This window comes from Molothrus ater, chromosome 2 (genome assembly GCF_012460135.2).
Source record: "Molothrus ater isolate BHLD 08-10-18 breed brown headed cowbird chromosome 2, BPBGC_Mater_1.1, whole genome shotgun sequence".
NCBI lineage: Eukaryota > Metazoa > Chordata > Aves > Passeriformes > Icteridae > Molothrus > Molothrus ater.
The window spans coordinates 17,089,155-17,108,210 of record NC_050479.2 but is presented as its reverse complement, the minus strand read 5'-3'; the positions used below and the strand labels follow the sequence as shown (position 1 = coordinate 17,108,210).

Here is a 19,056-nt window from a genome sequence, read left to right as displayed (position 1 = left end):
TGTCAAGGTTTTTAGAGCTAATACTCTGTGGAAGTACCTCCAGCTTTTTTAGCAAGAAGGGAAAAAATAAATCTGGTATTCTTATGCAATCTGAATTAAATTTGTACTGTTGATGTGCAATAAGTGCAATTATATACCTCATTAAAAGTTCTTGTTTAAAAGGACAAAAGGTTTTGTATTCTTTCAGTTTGAATTAATTCCTTTTGACATTCAAGTATAGTGCCAAACATTTTCAGTGTTGTGGGAATTATTATTCTGAAAGCAGTTCTGAGGGATTTAAAACAATAAGAGCCTGGGTATGGTGCCCAAATATTGTGACATTAAAAAGAAAGGTACAGAATACAAATAAATTCTGTTATAAACTGTAGTTTAATTGAGTCATTTTTGCATGACTTGTTCATTGTGAACAAAAGGTTTTCTGTATTTCTGAATCTGGAAGGATGAAACATACAGGTAAGCATTTTAAAAAGGCATGGCTATTTTAAGAATAAGGCTATCTTTCTGAAAAATATTTTTTAATTGGTGTTACTAACTGTATTATTTATGTGGCATTTTGAATGCTTTTTCCTGCATAATGCATTGTGACATTTGCAATTGTCACAGTTTTTCTGTAATTGTTTGCATAGGAACATACAGATTATCTGTCAATTTATATAGTTCTAAGGGTCTATTTGAGAGAAAAAAGTAGCACAGTTTGTTTTTTGTCAGAGTTAAAATCATCCTGGTTTTGCATGTACCTCAAGATCACCTGAATCTATAGGCATAAAAGTCCTCAAAGCTGTATTTTATGTGTCAGTATTAAATACCCTCTTGTGCGAGTAAGGTAAGTACAGTGCTGAGAGTCAGAATTATTTGTGACATCAATCCCAAATTGGGTTTTGAAATCATAGTGAGTAAATGCAGTGTATTTGCCATACATGTTGAGAAAAGGCTTTTTTTTTCCCCAAATATTTTACAGAATTAGGAAGTTTACATTTTTAAAAATGTACAATGGACAGTGCTGCTTTTAATTTCTTGCTGCTAGTTAGAGTAGGCAAGTTGTTTTCGTTCAGAAATACTGTCGTACCATAAGTTATTTTAAAAGTAACTTTATCTTGATGTTTCACTTTTATATAAAACCAAAGAGTCTTTCAGATAGTATTGCAAAATTATTTGTTTCTAGAGAAAAAGTGCTTGTGGGTAAATAGTTTGATTTTTTTTCTGCTTAAAACAATTTTTTTAGAGGTTAAAACTCCTCAGTACAGATTCTGTAGAGCAACTTAGAAAGTTATTATAGCTAAGGACTTGAAGAAAGAAAAAACTTCCATTCATGCTCATCAGCAGTGAGCCCACAAATGTGGTAAGAAGCAGATCATCAATGGAGGTGCTTTTTTATTTTCTTGGTGGATGGGTCACCAGGAGAGTAGATGTAAAACTGGCATTTTCCCCCTGCCCCTGTGCAAGCCCTAGCAACTTCTAACACCTCCCTCTTGCCCCAAAAATTCCCAGTATCTTGCATCAGCCCTTCTCTTCCTGTCAGCCTACCCTCAAAACCGAGGATGAAATGTAATCTATATCTATTTTAAGTATTTACAAAGGGAAAAATCATTCCTGCTTTCTAACTGTAGACCTGGTTTCATCAGCAAAATAGAACTAAACCATAGTTGAAAAATGACAAGTGAAGAAATATGGCAATAATGTGTTTACTGTTGTATTCAAATATTTTCCTCTTCCATTTAAACTTTCAGTAAGTTGTCAGTAATAGGAACATCTGAAATTTAATTTCCCAGTGTAAAATAAAACTTGAGATATCCCAAAGTGGCAGCACTTTCTGTGCTGGGCAGCTGGGAGGTAGAGCAGTATTTGTTAGGTGGGACCAGAGTGAAGGGCAGTGTTGGGAATAGGACTTCCCTTCTTATCTTGCTTCTCATGCCTAACAAAGTGGTTGTTGTAAGTCTACTAAGCCAACAGATTCCTGTGCAAAGGCACTAAGGAATTAGAAGCTTAAGCGGTTCCTGCACTCTGAGGAGTTTAAATGGTTTAGTCAAGGAAAACAGGAGAAAGAGTATATATTTATTAAGTACTTCTGCTTGTTCTCAGTTGGGCTTCAAACTAACGTAGCAGTTAAGAAATGCAGAGGTTTTCAACCCTTCAGCTTTCCTAGTGAATTTCCATGGGGTTGCTTTAATGTGAATTTAAGAGAGAAATTTAGAAGAAAAGAATTTCTAGCTCAGTTATTCAAAGACTACGCGCTTAGAAAAATATAATTTCATTAAAAATGTCTGCAGTTTGTTTTTTTTTCTTTTGAGCTGCTGTACTTTGGCTCCTTTTGTGAATATGTTGTGGGGTTTAATTGCATGATAAACTATTTGTGCTGCAAGACTCCTCTTGCATTTAGTGCAGGAATTGTGCAAAGTATAGGGCAGAGGGCTGGGAGAAGGAAGATAGGCTGCTGCCTTTAAGAATTGTGCAACACAGGCTTGGGTTCTGGTATTTAGTTTTCATTTACTTTAAGCAATAATTTGCCTGGAAACTTCTGCCTAAATATAAAACTTCCCAGTATTAAAGAACAAGAAAGAAAATAAAGCAATTGAAAGGAAAAATGATTGCTAACTAGTTCATTCACTGTCCTGGTGCATAGGCTTAATTTTCAATACTGAAGCAAAGTAATGCTAAAAATGAACAGATATTTAGAAAAGCTGCATGTGGCAAGCTTTTGCAAATAACTTTTTATTCGGATATGTAGTAATGTGTACAGATGTACTTTTGTTTTTCTAGATTAATGCCAGAAAGTCCTATGAAAGTCATAAAAGCCTTACAGCTAATATTCTTAAATGCTTTGCCTGCTGTGTTTTCTCCTCAATAATGGAGGTGCATTAAAATAAGCATAATGTTAATTGTTGTATTAAGACCAAAGAAATGAGAAACTGAATAGTTTTGCATTTCAAATACCTTGAGCTCCTCTTTCACACACAACTGTGCTGAGAGCTGGGGAAGGTGTTCCAGCAACAGCCATGAGTGGAACTGGTGCACAGTTGCTCTTTCCCAGTGCATCTCTGCTGAGCTTCTTTTTCTTGAATGATGGGCCAATGCAAAATAATTGCTTAATAGAATAGTTATTTAGAGCAGATTGTAAATACTGAATATACAGCACAACAGAAGACAAGCACAGAACTGTCTTCTGATGGCAAATGCAGACTTATTGTCCTGTTTTTGGGTTATGCTCCATTTGTGAATTGTCCCATTTGATTGTAGAAGGATTTCTTGCAGGGTTAAAGTGCTAGCTGATGTACTTTGTGTCAATCACAAATAGATTTCAGTACAGCTCTTTGTGATTCAGATTTAATTTGATACAGAATTCACAGAGTGTTTTGAATTCTGTGTCAAATGAGACCTGGATCACAAAGAGGTGTACTCATATCCTCATTAAATCACTGAGATTTGACTGGACCTTTGTTTCTTGCTTTGCAGATAGTAGTACATTTCCTGCAGTGATCATTAGTGCCTTTGGAGAGCTGAAATCAGCATGCAACATTGGTCACAGATCTCTCTCCATTTTATCCATCTCTTCAGAATCGAATAAATCAGCAGTCTTTTCTTTGCACAATGTTTTAATTTTTCCCTTATTAATTTGCTATTTTGAGCCATAAATTTTTGTTGAAAGTTGTGCCAAGAATGGAGAAATGAAACAGGGATTTGCACACCTATCACAAACCTCTGCCATTGGGTTGCTCCCCTCAGCTGTCCAAGACTGCGTTCCTTGGTTTGGTGCACAGATACCCTGTGTGGAGAATTATTGATGCCTTAGAAGTCCAAAGCAATATTTGACAGTCTTTTGCAAGTGCATGTTAGGCTATCATTATCTTTATAGAACAGGAGAGAGAAGTTGAGCAGGAATGGCTGCAGCATGTGATGGATCATGCAGCATCTCTGATAGCTGAGAAATAGGCTGCACCATTAAGTGACTTTTGCCTTTCCAGAGTGAACCAGCCTGAGCTGTTCCACACAAATTGCCACTGACCTGGTGGTTAGAAAATCCTTTTACAGAATTTCACTCCTGACTTACCTCTTTGTCAGTGTATTATGCCCATTTCAATTGAGTGCAATGCTGCTAATAACATGTCAATTAATTTTAAACTGCAGAAATCTTCACTCTGCCATGAAGACTTGGAAAACAAGCTTCATCACTTGCTCCCTCTGGGGTTTTGGAAAAGGCATAATTTAAAACACTCTGTAAGACTTTTGGTCTCCTTTTCTAATGTACAGATTTAATTTTAGTAACCACAAATTCAATTTTAATTTAATTTAATTTTTGTAACCACATTGGTTAAAAAAAGAGTAGTTTTTTAAAATAGTTTCTGAATCTTTAAAACCATGTTGCTAAAGTTTAATTTTGGACAATTATCTCTTTCTGTAGTGCTGTGGAAGATTTTGCAAGACAGTGTTCTTAAGTGGTGTATTATTTATTTTTGCCTATCGTGTTGTTTGGGTCTTAGAGTTGTTTTAAGCAATTAAAGAGTAGGGAGGAAATGTAATGAAAACAGGTATAAAGGTGTTGCTGAACTGAATGTTTAAACACTCATCTGTATTGCACTGGCTGGAGTGAAAAAATCTGGTGTTATAAATCATGTTAGAGAAAAATGTATAAGAAAAGCTTTATTCCATTTCTTTATTGGAACCAAGGCCCACTGAAAACAAATAGATCCAGAGGGATCAGCTAGAGTTTTGTCTTGCAGAAAAATCTTGCTGTTGAAGAGTCTTGCGTGGGAGAGGCCATCCAGCTTTGATCCATCTGCCAGGCTTTCAAAAGTTCAGTCCAGAAACCTGGAGCTGATAACTTCACTGCTGTATTTTTTTTGGCCAGCTCTGCTGTGTGTCACTGGTTGGGTTTGGGTCACTATATTTTGGGGGGTCTGAGAATATTTCCAAGATGCATACCCAGTCTGAGTCTCAGCTCAGTTTAGGGTCATTACCTCTGCTTTTATTTCTTTCAGTAATTATGGAAGCTGGTTTACTCCTCCTGCATTTTAAAGCGTTTGTCCCAAAAGTCATGGGAAACCTGACTCAATTGCCAATTTTTTAGAGCAAAATGAGCCTGCTCTAAGCCTTTGTCAGCACATCTCCCAAGGGAGGGGTTTTCCAGACTCCTCTGAAGGCCCTCACTCAGGGATATGAGCTCATGGAAGTGGAAGGTCTGCAGCTGGGCACTTTTGGGTGCAGCCTGGCTGCCTGTGGTGCCCTGAGCTGCTGGGGCATTCTGGAAGGCACACAGTGCTGGCAGTGTGGGAATGAGAAGTGAAGTCTCTTGAGCTTTGGACTAGGATTTTGTAAGGGTTTGAGGAAGGAAACCTGAAGAACAGATCAATGCACTTGTAGTCAGTGGTGCTACTGCTGCTTGAGGCCAAAAGAGCTTGGCAAAGTGAGTTAAGTGATGATGACTGCTGAAAGGGAGTTTGATTACTGCCTCTGCCAGTGACCTCTGCCCATGGCTTTTTAGTTTCTCAAAGTACCTCATTATTTGGGTAATATTCTGTGTATTTGAACTCAAACAGCAGAAAAATAATGTTTATCCTGAAACTTCAAAAGATTTTGAATTTCTTCACAGGTCTTGTACTGCAATGATGTAAGTTGTCACTAAAATGTAAAAAAGCTAAACACTGGCTATTTTTCTGTAATCTTTCTAAACAACATCAGATGTCCTCTATGTTTGACCTTTTGTCATCTACAAACATCTACAACCCACACAACAGTTTGTCCTGCACAATTAAACCATGGCCCACGTGGCTCAACATCCAGGTGTTTTGTCCCTGTGCAGAGGGGAATTGAGTGAGGTGCCTTGTTTAAATATGATCAGAGATGAAGAATTTATTTAGATCTAGTTTGTGACTGGGTTCATCAAGACTGCAGTGGTGGCTGGAGGAGTTGTGTCCCATCAACAAGTAAGAAAATGATTGCTAAGAAGAAAAGGCTGCTCACCTTCCAAGATAAGTAGAGAAATGTTTTTGCCTGGATATGAGAAGATAAGGGCAATTGTCATGAGATTTGCTGTCGGTCACTCTTGGTATGCTTTCAGCTGTGAGAACGCCTACAAATGGAACAGCTTGTAAAGTTATCCTGGCATAGCATCTGAGAGTGAAACTCCTGAAGTATTTCCTTGTAGTTACAAAGAAATGTGGAAATAATAAGGCAGCTGTTGTAGAGGCAGCAGGAGCACGCTGCAGTACCCTCTGTAGGCAGTCCTCTAGACCTCTTGGTGGTGACTTAAAACAACTTTGTTTTCTGGGGTTCACTTAGAGCAATACAGTTACTTGGACAGATTAGGAAAAGAAAAATTTGACTGTGAAGGCACATATTTTGGGTAGCCTTGGCTTGAGTTTAACAGTAGAACTGTTGAAAGAAATTCTGATAACAGTTAATTTTTTTACTTTTACAAAAAAGATTACAAGCCTTTCTGCCCATTTTTCCTCACTATTGACTTCAGCATTTATCTAGCAGTAGTCTCCATTGTTTTTCCTTAGGTGCTAAAAGGGTCTCTGAATTTGAGAAGATGTTTTGATTGTTCCTAACACATTATGGTGTGTCCACAGGAGATGTTATCTCCTTAATGCTAAGCTTTTCCAGCCTTTTTCAAGATACTCTTTGCACCTTAGGTGAGTTTGGCAAGCTTCTTTATGGGTGGTGGGGCAGTGATTTCACAGACTGTTACTTATACTCAAACTTTTATGATGATGTTTTAACATGAGAACAAAATGGAGTTGTATTGCAGAACTTCATATGTTACTCATTTATTGAAGAGTAAGTTGCAACAAAGAGTTGATGTTTGCTTTTTCAAAGGGTAAATTAAATCCTGTCTAGCAACACCTTATGGAATTTTCTGTAATGCACATTTGTTTTGTATGAGTAATACCCCAGCTGAATTTGTACTCCAACAAGAAATAAGGCATCAACCCAACCAATGAAGATTTATTTTTTTCTTCAGAAAATCTGTTATTTCTCAGTGTGTGGTACGCTGTTAAGAGACTGAAATTTAACAAAGGTAGGATAAGGATTCTCTTTATGAATGACAAACTAAAAGATTCATTTATGTGTTTTTGCGCATACTTGAAGAGTCCAGCATTTTAAATGGTTTCAAGTTCCATTATAAAATGTGAGTGTTTTCAGGGTTTTTTTAAAAAATCCCTCATGGTAGGTGTTTTAATCCATATCTGAACTGCAGCAATGAAGAGACAATTTTTCCTTTTGTAAAAAAAGGCTTGGACAGATTGCAGAAACCTTTCCTTCAAAGGTTTGATTTTTTAGGCTGAGTTTCAAGTTATGTGTAATTTCAATTTTGCATATGTATAGACACACAGCAGTTTGAATAGATTTTTTAAAAAATGCATTTGAAATATATTGGACTAGTAGTGAACTCAAGCTTATAAATGAGTGCTGTATTTTTAAGTCAGTGAAAATGTACCCTGAAGATGAAAATACTAACAGATATGCTGCTTGTGTAAAGTATTACTTGAAATAATAAGCAACTTTGTTGCTGAAGTAGTCTAAAATGCCCAAACCACAAGGATTTTGTGTGGCAAAAGTAGTGTTGTTCTTTAATTTTCCCATGATCATCCTGTAGTTCCATTCCCAAAGGATATGGGTGCAGCTCCTGTGCAAAACATGGCATTTCCACTTGAGCTAAAAAGCAGCTCCCCATTCACTCTCACTAAGATTTAGATACTATTTTCGTTCAACCTTCAGAAAGTGAAAGTTTTAGGAACAGATGGATGTTTTGGTTGGCCTGGTTCCAGCCCTGGCCAAATTTCAGTGTGGATAGTTACATCCTGCCTCCCTCAAGCTCTTGCAATGTCAGTTGCTTGTGGGTAAGGGGAGTTCAGGATAATGTCTCTGCTGAGTGCACAAGAATTGGAGAGTGTAGGTTCTATTCTGTCATGTCCTGGACCTTCTCTGTGTTATGTCCCTAGATATGCTCTTGAAAGAGAGGAGGTGAGCAGGAAAATGAACAGAAATCCTGGGATGACTAGTGCCTTTACCATATTTGCAATGTATAAAATATATAGTGTTAACCATCTGTAGGATGATCTTTATGAAACTCATGTCCAAGAGAATCAAATGCTCTTGGCAGGGACTTGCCTCAGAAGAAATTTGGATAACCCTTGTGGAAATTTTCTGCAATTTACTTGTTTGGATGAGGCAGTGTGACAGCTCCGTGCTTGCCATTTTACTTGCTCTTACTCCCTTGCTTCCACAGTCGAGATTTGAAAAGCAGATAAAGCATCTATAACTCAATTCGGTTTACTTTGCAAATTTCTGTGGGTTTTCAGATTTTAACAGTGATTTTTGGCAGGATTCTGCATGCAGCATTTCAGAGAGTGACCTGCTAAGTATCTGTGTTGCCATATCTAGATGCAAAGTGATTATCTACAAAGAATGTGAAGCAGTTCAGTGAATTAATGGATTTAAACAAAAAAAATCTGTACTGATTGTTGGCATCTTTGTGCCAAGTTCTTTAAGCTGGAGTAACCTGTTCTCAGAATTTATTTTTATGTTCCAAGCATTACTAAAATTTTACTTGTACTCCTACACATGTTTATTGACATATGCTGTATTTATCGAGCTTGTTAATACAAATTTGATACAGACAGGGAATATGAAACACAGAACAACTTTAGATGCATGGATGCTGTTCTTGTAGCATTCATTTTCAAAATAGTGAGAAAAAAAAGGCAAGGAGGTTTTGAAAATAATTTGCTTCACCTCTTCCACCTCTGTAGGCTTTTAACATACTCCTAAAGGTATGTGTTTGGTGAAGGTGGTGCTAGGTTTTCCTATCAAAGACAGAATGAAGTATCAGCAAATGTGTGTAACAACCTCTCACCTAAGGCTGTAGGCACTGTTATCACAAAAATAATTTACTTGGTGTGATGATTGTCAGATATTTTTCAGGAATGGGGCTTCTTAAACTCCCCTGTGAGACTGACATGAGATGAAAGTGTCCAGCTTTTCCACATTACATGCAGGTAGATGGTTGAGTAGCCTTTGTGTATTAAAGAGCAAAGGTTGAGCATGGGAGATGGCATTTCTTTCAGGTATATTTCAGAGACTATAAGTATTAGCATGCATCAGCAGCCTTTATTCTCTGGCAGACTTTTTCTTGTCAACACTCCTTAATAATTGACGTCTTTTGCTTATCAGTGCTGACTTACATGTCCTCATAGCTGTATAATTCAGATCAATATTTTGTGACTTGTGGTATGCTGGCATTACCAGTCTTCCCACTTGAAGAGAAGTACTGCATGATTCACATGTTTGGGTTTCCTTAGGCATCCAGAGCTCACTGTTACCCAAGAGAGAGGACTGGACAGAGCCTTGCAGTGAGCAAATGTCACTGCCCTGCTCCAGCCCTGCTCCTGCCCACAGGCTCTTTAAAGACTGAAACCAGTTGTGTTACAGGTTGGGGTTATTTTTAACCTCTGCTAAGGAATCAACATTTTCCAGTACATAAAATGGTTCTGCTAAGCTTCATTGTCAGACTTGGAGTTGTTTGAACCTGGTTTTGTGTTTGTTCAGTTCTGTCAGCGGTGTCGCATACAACGGGCGCTGAATTGTGACCCTTGTGGTTCTCAGTGTTGGCGTAAAATGTTCAGCTTGGAGCTGATGGAAAAGTGTTTCCCTGTTCCCAGAGTGAAGTGCTTTCCCCCCAGATATGCAAAGGTGTGATGGAGCACTAGTGCAGGCAGATGTGGAGGGTTCTGGGTCATACCAGGAGGAGGGAGTTTAGGGAAACCCCGATGGTGCTGTCTGCAGGTTTTTGCCTAACTCAGGAGGTTGCTCTCTGCTGCTTTTAGCACTGTATTTGCTATGTGAAGTTGTGAAGCTTTTGCACTTTATCTGTTGCTTGCCTTGCAATTTAAAATTATGGTGTTCTTAAATGTAAAGTGATGATCATGCAGAGCTTAAACCATGAGAATGTATTATAGTTAGCTCTTTAAAAATATACTATGTATGTGTTGTCTTCTGTGCCATAAACTAAGCTGTTTTAAATTTTGTTTTAAACATTGGAACCCTGCTTGTTTAAAATAGCTTGATTTTTAGTAAGCATTTCAGGTGATGTTTAAAAAAGTCTCAGATAAAACATATGTTTTTAAAAGACGAAATGACAGAATAAAATAAATAGTTACAGAAATACCACTGATACTTTGGAGCAAAGGTAAAGAAGCAATCCATGGTAGAGCCTCTTCCTATGTACATCTGGGAATGTAATGCCCCAGCATATTCCTAATGCCTTCCCAGTCAGTAATCCTTGATGCGTTGTTTCTTACTTTGCTTTAAATATTGAAGAAATAGATATGTAGCCCTGAGCTCCAAGTGGTATTACAAATGTCTGAACAATGATCTATTGAGAGAGAAATACCTGTTTAAGAATGTAGCAAAACTTGTCTGTAATAAGCAGATCAAAGAGTCTGTAAACACAAATTAAAGAAAAAAAAAAAAAGAAAGGGTAAAGTGGGTCAGATGTGTGACACAATTTTGAGATAAGCTGTTGATAAGCCACTGCTGCAAATATTTGTCTTTGAAACTATTATAAGCAGCTGGCTGACCCAGAAGGGAGCCTGAGGTCACTCTGTAGTTCAGGTCTGAGCTGTAGCATCACAGTTGGTTGTCCTCAGAGAGGGCTGGGTGAAGTGTGCATTGGGTCATGGCAAAAGCTTTTCAACACCTCCCTAAAATTCAGAGGCACTTGATAAACTGGAAAATATTTCTGCCTCATTATAGATTGAGCAAGGACAAGTAAAAGGAGATGTGCATTCTGGGATTGCACTGAGATGGAAATTGTAGCGAGAAAATTTCCTTTAACATAGGAGCCAGTGATGGTCACCTTCTTTTTCTCTCCGGGTGAGGTGACTCATTTAGCTCACATGTGCTCCCACAGGATCCCACAGCCCACACAGACTTGTGAGAGCCTTTGTGAGGCTGGATGTGCTCACAAATGACAAGCAGTGACCATCTATGTGGCAGGTATCAGCAGGGTGACAGAGAACAGACAAAAATTGTGTGCCAGCTTGATACAGAGGGTGCCAGGGCAGCTAAATGAAAAAGCAAAAGTGCCAGGTCCACCTTTGCCTTGAGGCTCCAGAATGACCATTTCAGCCTGTCCATAGGATTAGGGTATAATTATTTCTGATTATACTCCTTTTTCTACTTACTAAAAACAAACTTCAGCTCTTGGCTCATATTCAGTTTCTGAAGTTTAGTTCTTGCAATCTAAATTAGACCTGCCCAGTGTGTTTGTGAGGTCAGTGCTCTTGGAGACTGCAGTGGAAACTTGTTTGGAGAGAGCTGGGGAGAGCTGGAAAAATGTCAGATTGGGCTGGGAAAAGCTGCTTCATGTGGGATGTCTTCAAGGAGCAATTATAAAAATAACACTTGCTGTCAGCTAATAGAGCAGAGCAGTGAGTGGATAAAAAATACAAAAATCTGCTCTGTGTTCCAGTACCTGAAGATGTAGAGCTTTTCTATTAGAAGTTTGCATGGAGCACAGTGGTTTCAAACAGCAACACTTCTGAAGAGCTCATAGCTCATTTCAAATTTTAATGTTTATGAATTGGAGATTTGTTTTTTAATACTACTAAAAATTATTTATTTTTGCAACCCTAGAAAAACTTCTTACCTGTCAGAACGTGTGCAGGCTTATAGATCTTGCTCTTTCTCCCCTTCTTATGGTGCTTGGTAGAGAATGTGGTGTGATTCCTCTACAGAACAAGTGTGCTAAGGCTACCTGCTGAATACCCATTGTTTACTCAGCAGTGTTCTTGCCTCACAAACCATTGAACAGGGCAATTTTCCGTGACTGGAATATTGCTGCAGGCCACCTTGTCAGGAGAAGGAGTCGATGAAGCCTTCTACAGACAGCTTGAAGTACCCTCATGATCATAAGCCTTCACCACCTTCTTCAACTTTGGTATCTTCTGGAAAGACAACACAGCTGGGCACATAGTTCAGGAGGGTCCTGCAGAGCACTGGTGATCAGTTTTTGATACAGGTAGTGGAGGAACCAGCATGGAGAGGTGTGGTGCTACACCTTGTGCTAATGAAGAAAGAAGGACTGGTTCGGGATGTGAAGGTTGGGGCAGCCTTGGCTGCAGTGACCATGACATGATGAAGTTCAAGAACCTGTTTTGAGGATACAGGGCAAAAAGTAGGATCCCAGCCCTGGATTTCAGGAGAGCTAAGTTTGGCCTCTCCAAGGATCTGCTTGGAGGAATCCCATAGGTTAGGGGTCCAGAGAGTATGGATGGATCCAAGTGGTTAAAGTTCAAGCATCACTGCTCCAAAGATGACCAGGGGACTGGAGCATCTCTAAGGAGGGGACTGAGGGGCCAGGACTTGTTTAGCCTGAGGAAGATGGAGAGGGGATTTTATCAATGTTCTGTAAGTATCTGAAGGAAGGTGTCAAGAGGATGGAGTTGGGCTTCTTGCTGGTGCCTAGCAACAGGACAAGGGGCAACAGGCACAAAGTAAAACACAGGAAGTTCCTTCTGAATATGAGGAAAATTTCTTTACTGTGAGAATGGCACATTCTCCTTCTCTGGGCATTTTTGGAACCTTCCTGTGTTCAATCCTGTACAATCAGCTCAATCAAGAGGATCCTGATCTTCTGAGCAAGGAGATTGGACTCACAGATCTCCAGAGGTCACTTCCAACCCCAGCCATTCTGTGATTCTGTGTGATTTTGGACTAACTCTGTTTGTTGTCCTGAGGTTAGATTTGGCAAGTAACATTTGTAACCCACCACCATGAAAAATTATTTCCAATACATTCTTCATTACACTTCTCTTCAATATTTTGCTATCCCTGGAGGATTAGAGTTTTCTGCTGGAGAATTAAAGGAAAAAATGTAATATAAATGGACAGTCAATAGTTTTGCATTAAAATCCTTTGAAGTATCAAGGCATCCAAGTTGTTTTGATTTATACACGTGTCTGTTTAGCAATGCACAAGCAGAAAATACCAGTTCTCTTCTTGTTGGCTTGCTAAAAAGCATGCAGCCCAAACTGACAACAGATTCAAGGATTTAAATGAAAAATTACCATATCACATTAATATGCAGTGCCTTTAACTTGGATGGACCTTGGGAGGCTCCTAATAGTATATCACACAAACAAGCTTAATTTCAGAATTGCATATAAGTATAATCTGCCCATCAAAAGCTATGTGCACTGACCCTGTGAAAGGTAAAACCAGGAAACAAAAAAATAATGCAGTGTTCAATTTAAGCTGCTGTGGAAATTTGAGCAGGCAGCATGTTCTGAGGATTTACTTTTGGATAAAGGCTAATCTGCTACCAACTTCTGTGGTTGCTGGAGAGAGGGGCTGCTCTGTTGGCACCTCTAAGCAGGGTTCTGATGCAGATAGTGTGAAATGCTGGCTGGAAGGAAGCCAAGACTCTCCCCTTTAACTGGACAAGGAACCTGATGTGAGTAAATGCCTGTACCTGCAACTAATCTGTATAAATACCCACAATTAATTGTGTAATAAATTTGACTACTCTGTCAGCTTCCATCTTCTGCTCTGGACCATTAAAAAAAATTCAGAGTCTGGTTGCACAAATAACAGAAGCTTGTGTCTATGAAATTTATTTCTGTTGTTATCAAAAAGCAAAATTACAGAGAGGCAATTTCTGGTTCGTTGGCTATAAGTGTGTACATGATAAACATCAGTGTATTTTTGAGGGGTGAGATGACCTTGATAAAAATTTGTAGTCTGCTTGTTCAGAATAAAATATTCATGTTTTCATATGAGAAGCAAGTAGAGCATTTGCAGCGTTCAGCAACCTTAATTTTTCAAAGTACAGAAAATTTATGGAAAATGAACTCAGGAAGGTAGTAGCATCTCTGTGAAAGTCCCAGCTGCTCAGTATTGCCTTTTTCCAGCAGCCAGTGAGAGGAGACACATCATGGTGACACTGTTGTTCCATGTCAGCAAGCATAGGCAGGGCAGGAAGTGCAGCCATGGCAGGAAAAGAGGCCAGGAGGAGAAAAGTCCCTATGGGGTATACCCTATAGGCACAGCCAGGGACTTTGTGTGCCATTTCTGCCCCCCAGCAGGAGCCATGCCAGGCACTGCCCCTGGGTCACGCTGAGCTGAGCACCCACAGCCTCCATGGGAGGGCCTGGCTGTGGTGGGTGCCCAGCTTTTTCCAACTGCCCTGTTCAGCCCTGGCATGTTTTATACAAACATTTCCCATAACAGACCAGAGCTGTGAACCCAGATTGAATTTCAGGTTGGTTGTGCCCCTTCTCCATGTGCTTCTCCCCAGGCTGTTGGATAAGCTGGCGGCTTCTCATATACCTGCCACAGCAGCATTGTCCCCAGAGCTGCCAGATCCTGGCACGCCTGGAGGTTTTGCCCATGAGGAGCAGTCTGAAGTGAGCTGCTGTGCACATTCCTGCTCCACAGTCCAGTCCAGTCATCTGTGCTCCACATCACTGCACCAGGGCTGCTGGCTGGGGAAGGATTGTGCAGGAGTTGGTGGTGTGGGCAGTGAGACTGAGTGAATTGGGAGCATCCAGGACCAAGGGAAGAACCCTGCTTTGGAGTTCAGAAAGAGCACCAAGGGTGTGCCCAGCCATCCATCTCAGGCACATCCCAAGTGCTTTGCTTTCCCAGTGGAAAATAAAAGAAGCAAGGCTAGTGATAGAGGGAAGGGCAGAATAAAAAAGGACACAGTAGTAGAGAAAAAAGTAGAGGAAAGAGAATGAGTGTCTGTATAAGGACAGTTTAAATTAACCAGAAGCATTTGTCATTCTCCCTTTTCCATCAAGCAGTAGGAGGAAAAAAACCTATTTGATGTGTCTTGTGACCAAATCTGAAACTTGTAGGAAGAGCAAGTAGCTGGAGCTCATTTGGTCAAAGCAGTTTTGAGAGAAACTCTCAAATCCAGAGAAGAAGGGATTTGTTTGAAAACAGTAGTCTTTGATTAGTAAGAATTACCATTCCAAAAGATTTGATTTTTTCATTAATTTTTTGGCTTGTCATTTTTGCACTATCTATGTATGTGTATATATACATAAAAAAATAAATCAGAAAAAATAGACTTTTCATTTGTCCTGTTTGCTTATATGCAACTTAATACTTTCTGTCATGCTCTTGTAGCTTGGGAGCCAATCCATAGACATGACTTTCCAGAAGCAACAGTTGCCCCTGGAGGACTGTCACAGAGGCTGCACCTCGCCAGCCAGTAGACATTGCTAATCTAGGTGTATTTTCATGAAAACAATTTGAAATTTCCTATTATGTCTGGGGCAAATGGAGTTTTATTCTAACCCCAGTGCTTGTCTGAGATTGGTTTGTGAACATCTGGGAGCTCCAGGCATGGGAGAATTGGCACCTATGCTTAAAACCTGCTGATACCTGCTGTTTGTTTTGGCATTGTCTGAGTGTGTGAACATGGTGCTCTGCTTCATGAAAGTGGCAGAGTGAAGCAAGTAATGAAGTATACATAGAATTTAAACTTCAGTGCTAAGACCATCTTAATTTTTCACACAAAAAATCGTTTGCAGAAGTGGTGTGCTGGGATCTTTTGTTGTGTTTATGTTCCAGTTATGGTGATTATCTGAATTGTTGTTGTTAGGGCTAATAGTAAGTATAATTTTCATGGTGGAAATGTTTTACTGGACAGGATGCTTAAGAACTTCTAATTTCTCCTGCTGTTAAAATCTTACATAGTATGAAAATCTATAACTTGTTGTAGGATAGAAGTGTTAACCAGCAGTGCTTCTGAAAAGTGTAACAACTACCAACCTGTCTCTAGTGTACTAATGTTCTGAGTTGAAACAAATACATGTAGTAGAAAACTTCAAATACAACAAGCATTTTGTGTTTTTAAAGTTTTTTCTTTGTTTATGTGGAGATGTTGACATCTGGAAGAGTGAAATTCATTTAACTGACAATGTGTGTCTTCTCTCTCAGATTACAGAAGTTTGTGGAGCCAAGCGTGTGGGTTATTTTGGTCCTGCTCAATTTTATATTGCTTTGAAGTTAATTGCAGCAGCACAGTCAGGGTTCCCAGTACGGATTGAGAGCATTAAGAATGGTAAGTAGCAAATTTTGCTTGCAGTGCTATGCACTTGTTTCTCCCTTTCTTTAATGCTTGTCAGCTCTCCATGGTGGTAAACTCTTTCTTCTTATGTTTCTCTGAACAATTTTAAGAAGCAGAGAAAGAGTGGAAGGTAATGTTACATCCTCCAGGTGAGTGGTGGAAAATTGCAGGGAATTACAGATATGGGAGATCTGAGATGACATCTCCCTCTGGAAAAGGCATTGCAAAGGAGCAGCAGGAATGACAGATGATCAGTGTGGGAGATGCATTTCTCTCTCACCTTCAGCCTCTAATCTTGACAGCTGTCCAAAGTGAGAGCTGATAGCTGCTTTGGTGGAGGCACATTGTGGGGGATGTGGGCAGGTCAGGGAGTCCCTCTGTGCAGGGCAGATTCTAACATTTGTCTGCTTTTGCAAATAATCCTGCCAAAATAAATGGGTAGTGAAGATAAAATCATAGTGCTTACTGTGAATAGGTATGAAAATGTATATTAGATGTATTTTAAAACTTTATTTTTCCCAGTGAGTTGACAGTCATATTAAGTGTACCATTTTTGGTGAAGAAGAAAGCTTCTTGAAAAAATCTTATCTAACTCAAGCAATAAAGAGAGAAAGCAGGTCCCTTTCAGCTATGAAACCTTGATAGCAACTTGGAACTTAGTGTTCTTGCTTCAGTGATGTGCACTCTGCCTCAGCAGGGCTTGGGCTTCAAAACACAGGGCTTGGGCTTCAAAACACAGGGCTTTTTGCTGGAGCTGGAACAGGCTGGAACCCTTAGCTCCCATATCCTGGGTGGGCGGTCAAGCCATGCCCTGAGGCTGTGCTTGCACCATCCCCCTGGAGGAGCAATGCAGCCAGCTGCAAGATGAGAGAGAGGGCTGGAAAGGCAGCACCTACCCACAACTCTGCAGTCAGGTCACTGCTCCCGGCTCTGCTCTGCTCTGCTCTCCCTGATAAGGGCAATGAAATGTCAAATTCATGTACGTTGCAGGGCACAGGGAGGGAGTTCCCAGGTCTGCCCCATCCCAGGGAGGGGAGGCCAGAATGGCAAGCACTGATGATGATGACCTGTGTGAGCTGAGCTCCCGTGGTGCAGAGCTCCTGGCCAGGTGCAGGGGGTCAGGTGCAGCTGGCACAGTTCAGTGCCTTGCTGGAACAGGAGTTTGAACCAAGGGTGAAGAGGAGTGGCCTGGATTTGCCTGTCAGTTTTCCTTACAAACACCTTGTGCACTCTCTCTTGCATTGCTGTCCTTTTTAAAGATGTTAATTAAAAAGAAAAAAAAAAAAAACAACAACCAAACAAAAAAAAAACTCCCAAAAAACTAAATTAAAAACCTGGGCTGAGATTTACTCTGTATGTTTTACCAGTCCAGCATATGTAAATAATCCACAACTTTGAGTGAAAACAGGTACTTGCAGTCCTTGTATTGATATCCTGCTTACTTACTGTTTCAGTAAAATTTCAATAAAACTTATTCCAGTGCTAATTAAATTTTCTCTAGAAAATATATATGAGCACCTTTAGAAGTGAGTAACATGTATCAAATTTCAATTAATTTATTTTTCTCATGGTTGTAACTGTAGGTCTAAAAGATTACAGAGGTGATGGACAAATGGCTTTGCTTGGTATTGAGCATTCTGTTAATTTTAATTTTATTGATCTTTTAGGGTGACTGTGCACAAAAATAAATGGTGTTTCTGCAAAATAATTGGGAATTGTCTTAAAGAGTGACAAAGTGTCAGTCTCTTGCTCAGCACAGCAGATGCAGCATGGGACTTTTTAACACAGCTGTCTCTCTAGGCCTTGGTGTGATCTCTGAACCCTACCATTTTTGATCTGTTCCTTTTATGATGGCAGCATTGAGGATACTGTGATCCTGACTGATTAATTTATCTGTCCCACAGTTTCTGTGGGAAACTATTATTTTCATTACAGGCAAGGTTTTGAAGGCAGGAAATGAGTTTGCTGCTTGCTTTAATAACATGCACAAGGCTTATTTCTTTCTCTTTGCATGGAGAGATTATATATTAAGCTAGTGAATGTAGCTTTGTGTAACATTCATATTTTTTTTAAGACACAAAATAATCAAAGGAGTCCCACACTTAAAAATGTTACAAAATATAACTAGCAGTCTTTTATAGATAAACTTTTCATTGGTCTTACAAGATGATACTGCTTAAAGTGCTTCTTTTGTTCTGTAGTCTCAATTGAATTTTTCTCTCTTTTAATACAGAATTGCCTCTACCACGATTTATGGCGCTGAAAAATGACACTGAAGTACGTTATGGGACTCCAGCAGAATTCCATGGAGTTAAATTTCAGGTTCCACATGCAACTTTGGAAAAAAATTCCTACAAAAGAACAGATGAAGGGGACAAACAGGTAACAGCCTTGTCTCCTTCAGGCCAACATGTCATTATGCATTCTCCTTTTAGGTCCAGTTCTGTAAATGATTACACTCACAGGGGCTTACTCAATTTTCCAACACTAGACAGGAGATGAACTCCTGATGTGCAAATAATCCCCATCGTGCCTGTCTTCTGGTTTTGATGCATCCCAGTTGCTTCCCTGAAGAAAATTCTCTGTATGAGCTTGTATAAAGCTGTCAGCCCTGTAATATTCTGTGTAAGTTCTTTCAGTGTTTTCCTCCTACTTAATCCAGCACTGTTTCTCAGAGAGGAAGTGGAAAAAGCAGCAAATAGAAATCTCTCTATGAAAGAGAACAGGAAAGTTAGTGATTTCCCATGGCAGTATGGTAGTGGAGTAATGGTCCTCAGTCACTCTAGAAATACTCAGTTGGAGACAAGGTATTCAATCATGAGCCACTATTTTTGGGTGGGGTAAGGCCCCCAAGTTTTCTTTCATTTTTATCTCCTCAAGAAATAGTCCAGAAGACATCTGCTTTTCTTTTTTCCTGAGTGAAACATGCCAGTTTAATGAAGCATCCAAGGGACATTCCTGTTACCTATATTTAGGAG

General features: G+C 39.6%; 1 protein-coding gene across 3 annotated transcripts in view; it reads left to right on the top strand.

Annotated features, from left to right (window-relative positions):
- The window catches only part of REPS2 (RALBP1 associated Eps domain containing 2), a 96,282-nt gene that overhangs the window by 17,797 nt on the left and 59,429 nt on the right, over positions 1 to 19,056 (top strand). For all 3 annotated transcript variants that reach the window (XM_036385133.1, XM_036385129.1, XM_054513996.1), the window contains exons 2-3: positions 15,949 to 16,072; positions 18,312 to 18,460. In XM_036385133.1, the coding sequence (XP_036241026.1) occupies positions 15,949 to 16,072; positions 18,312 to 18,460 (273 nt within the window). The remainder of the gene's footprint in view (positions 1 to 15,948; positions 16,073 to 18,311; positions 18,461 to 19,056) is intronic.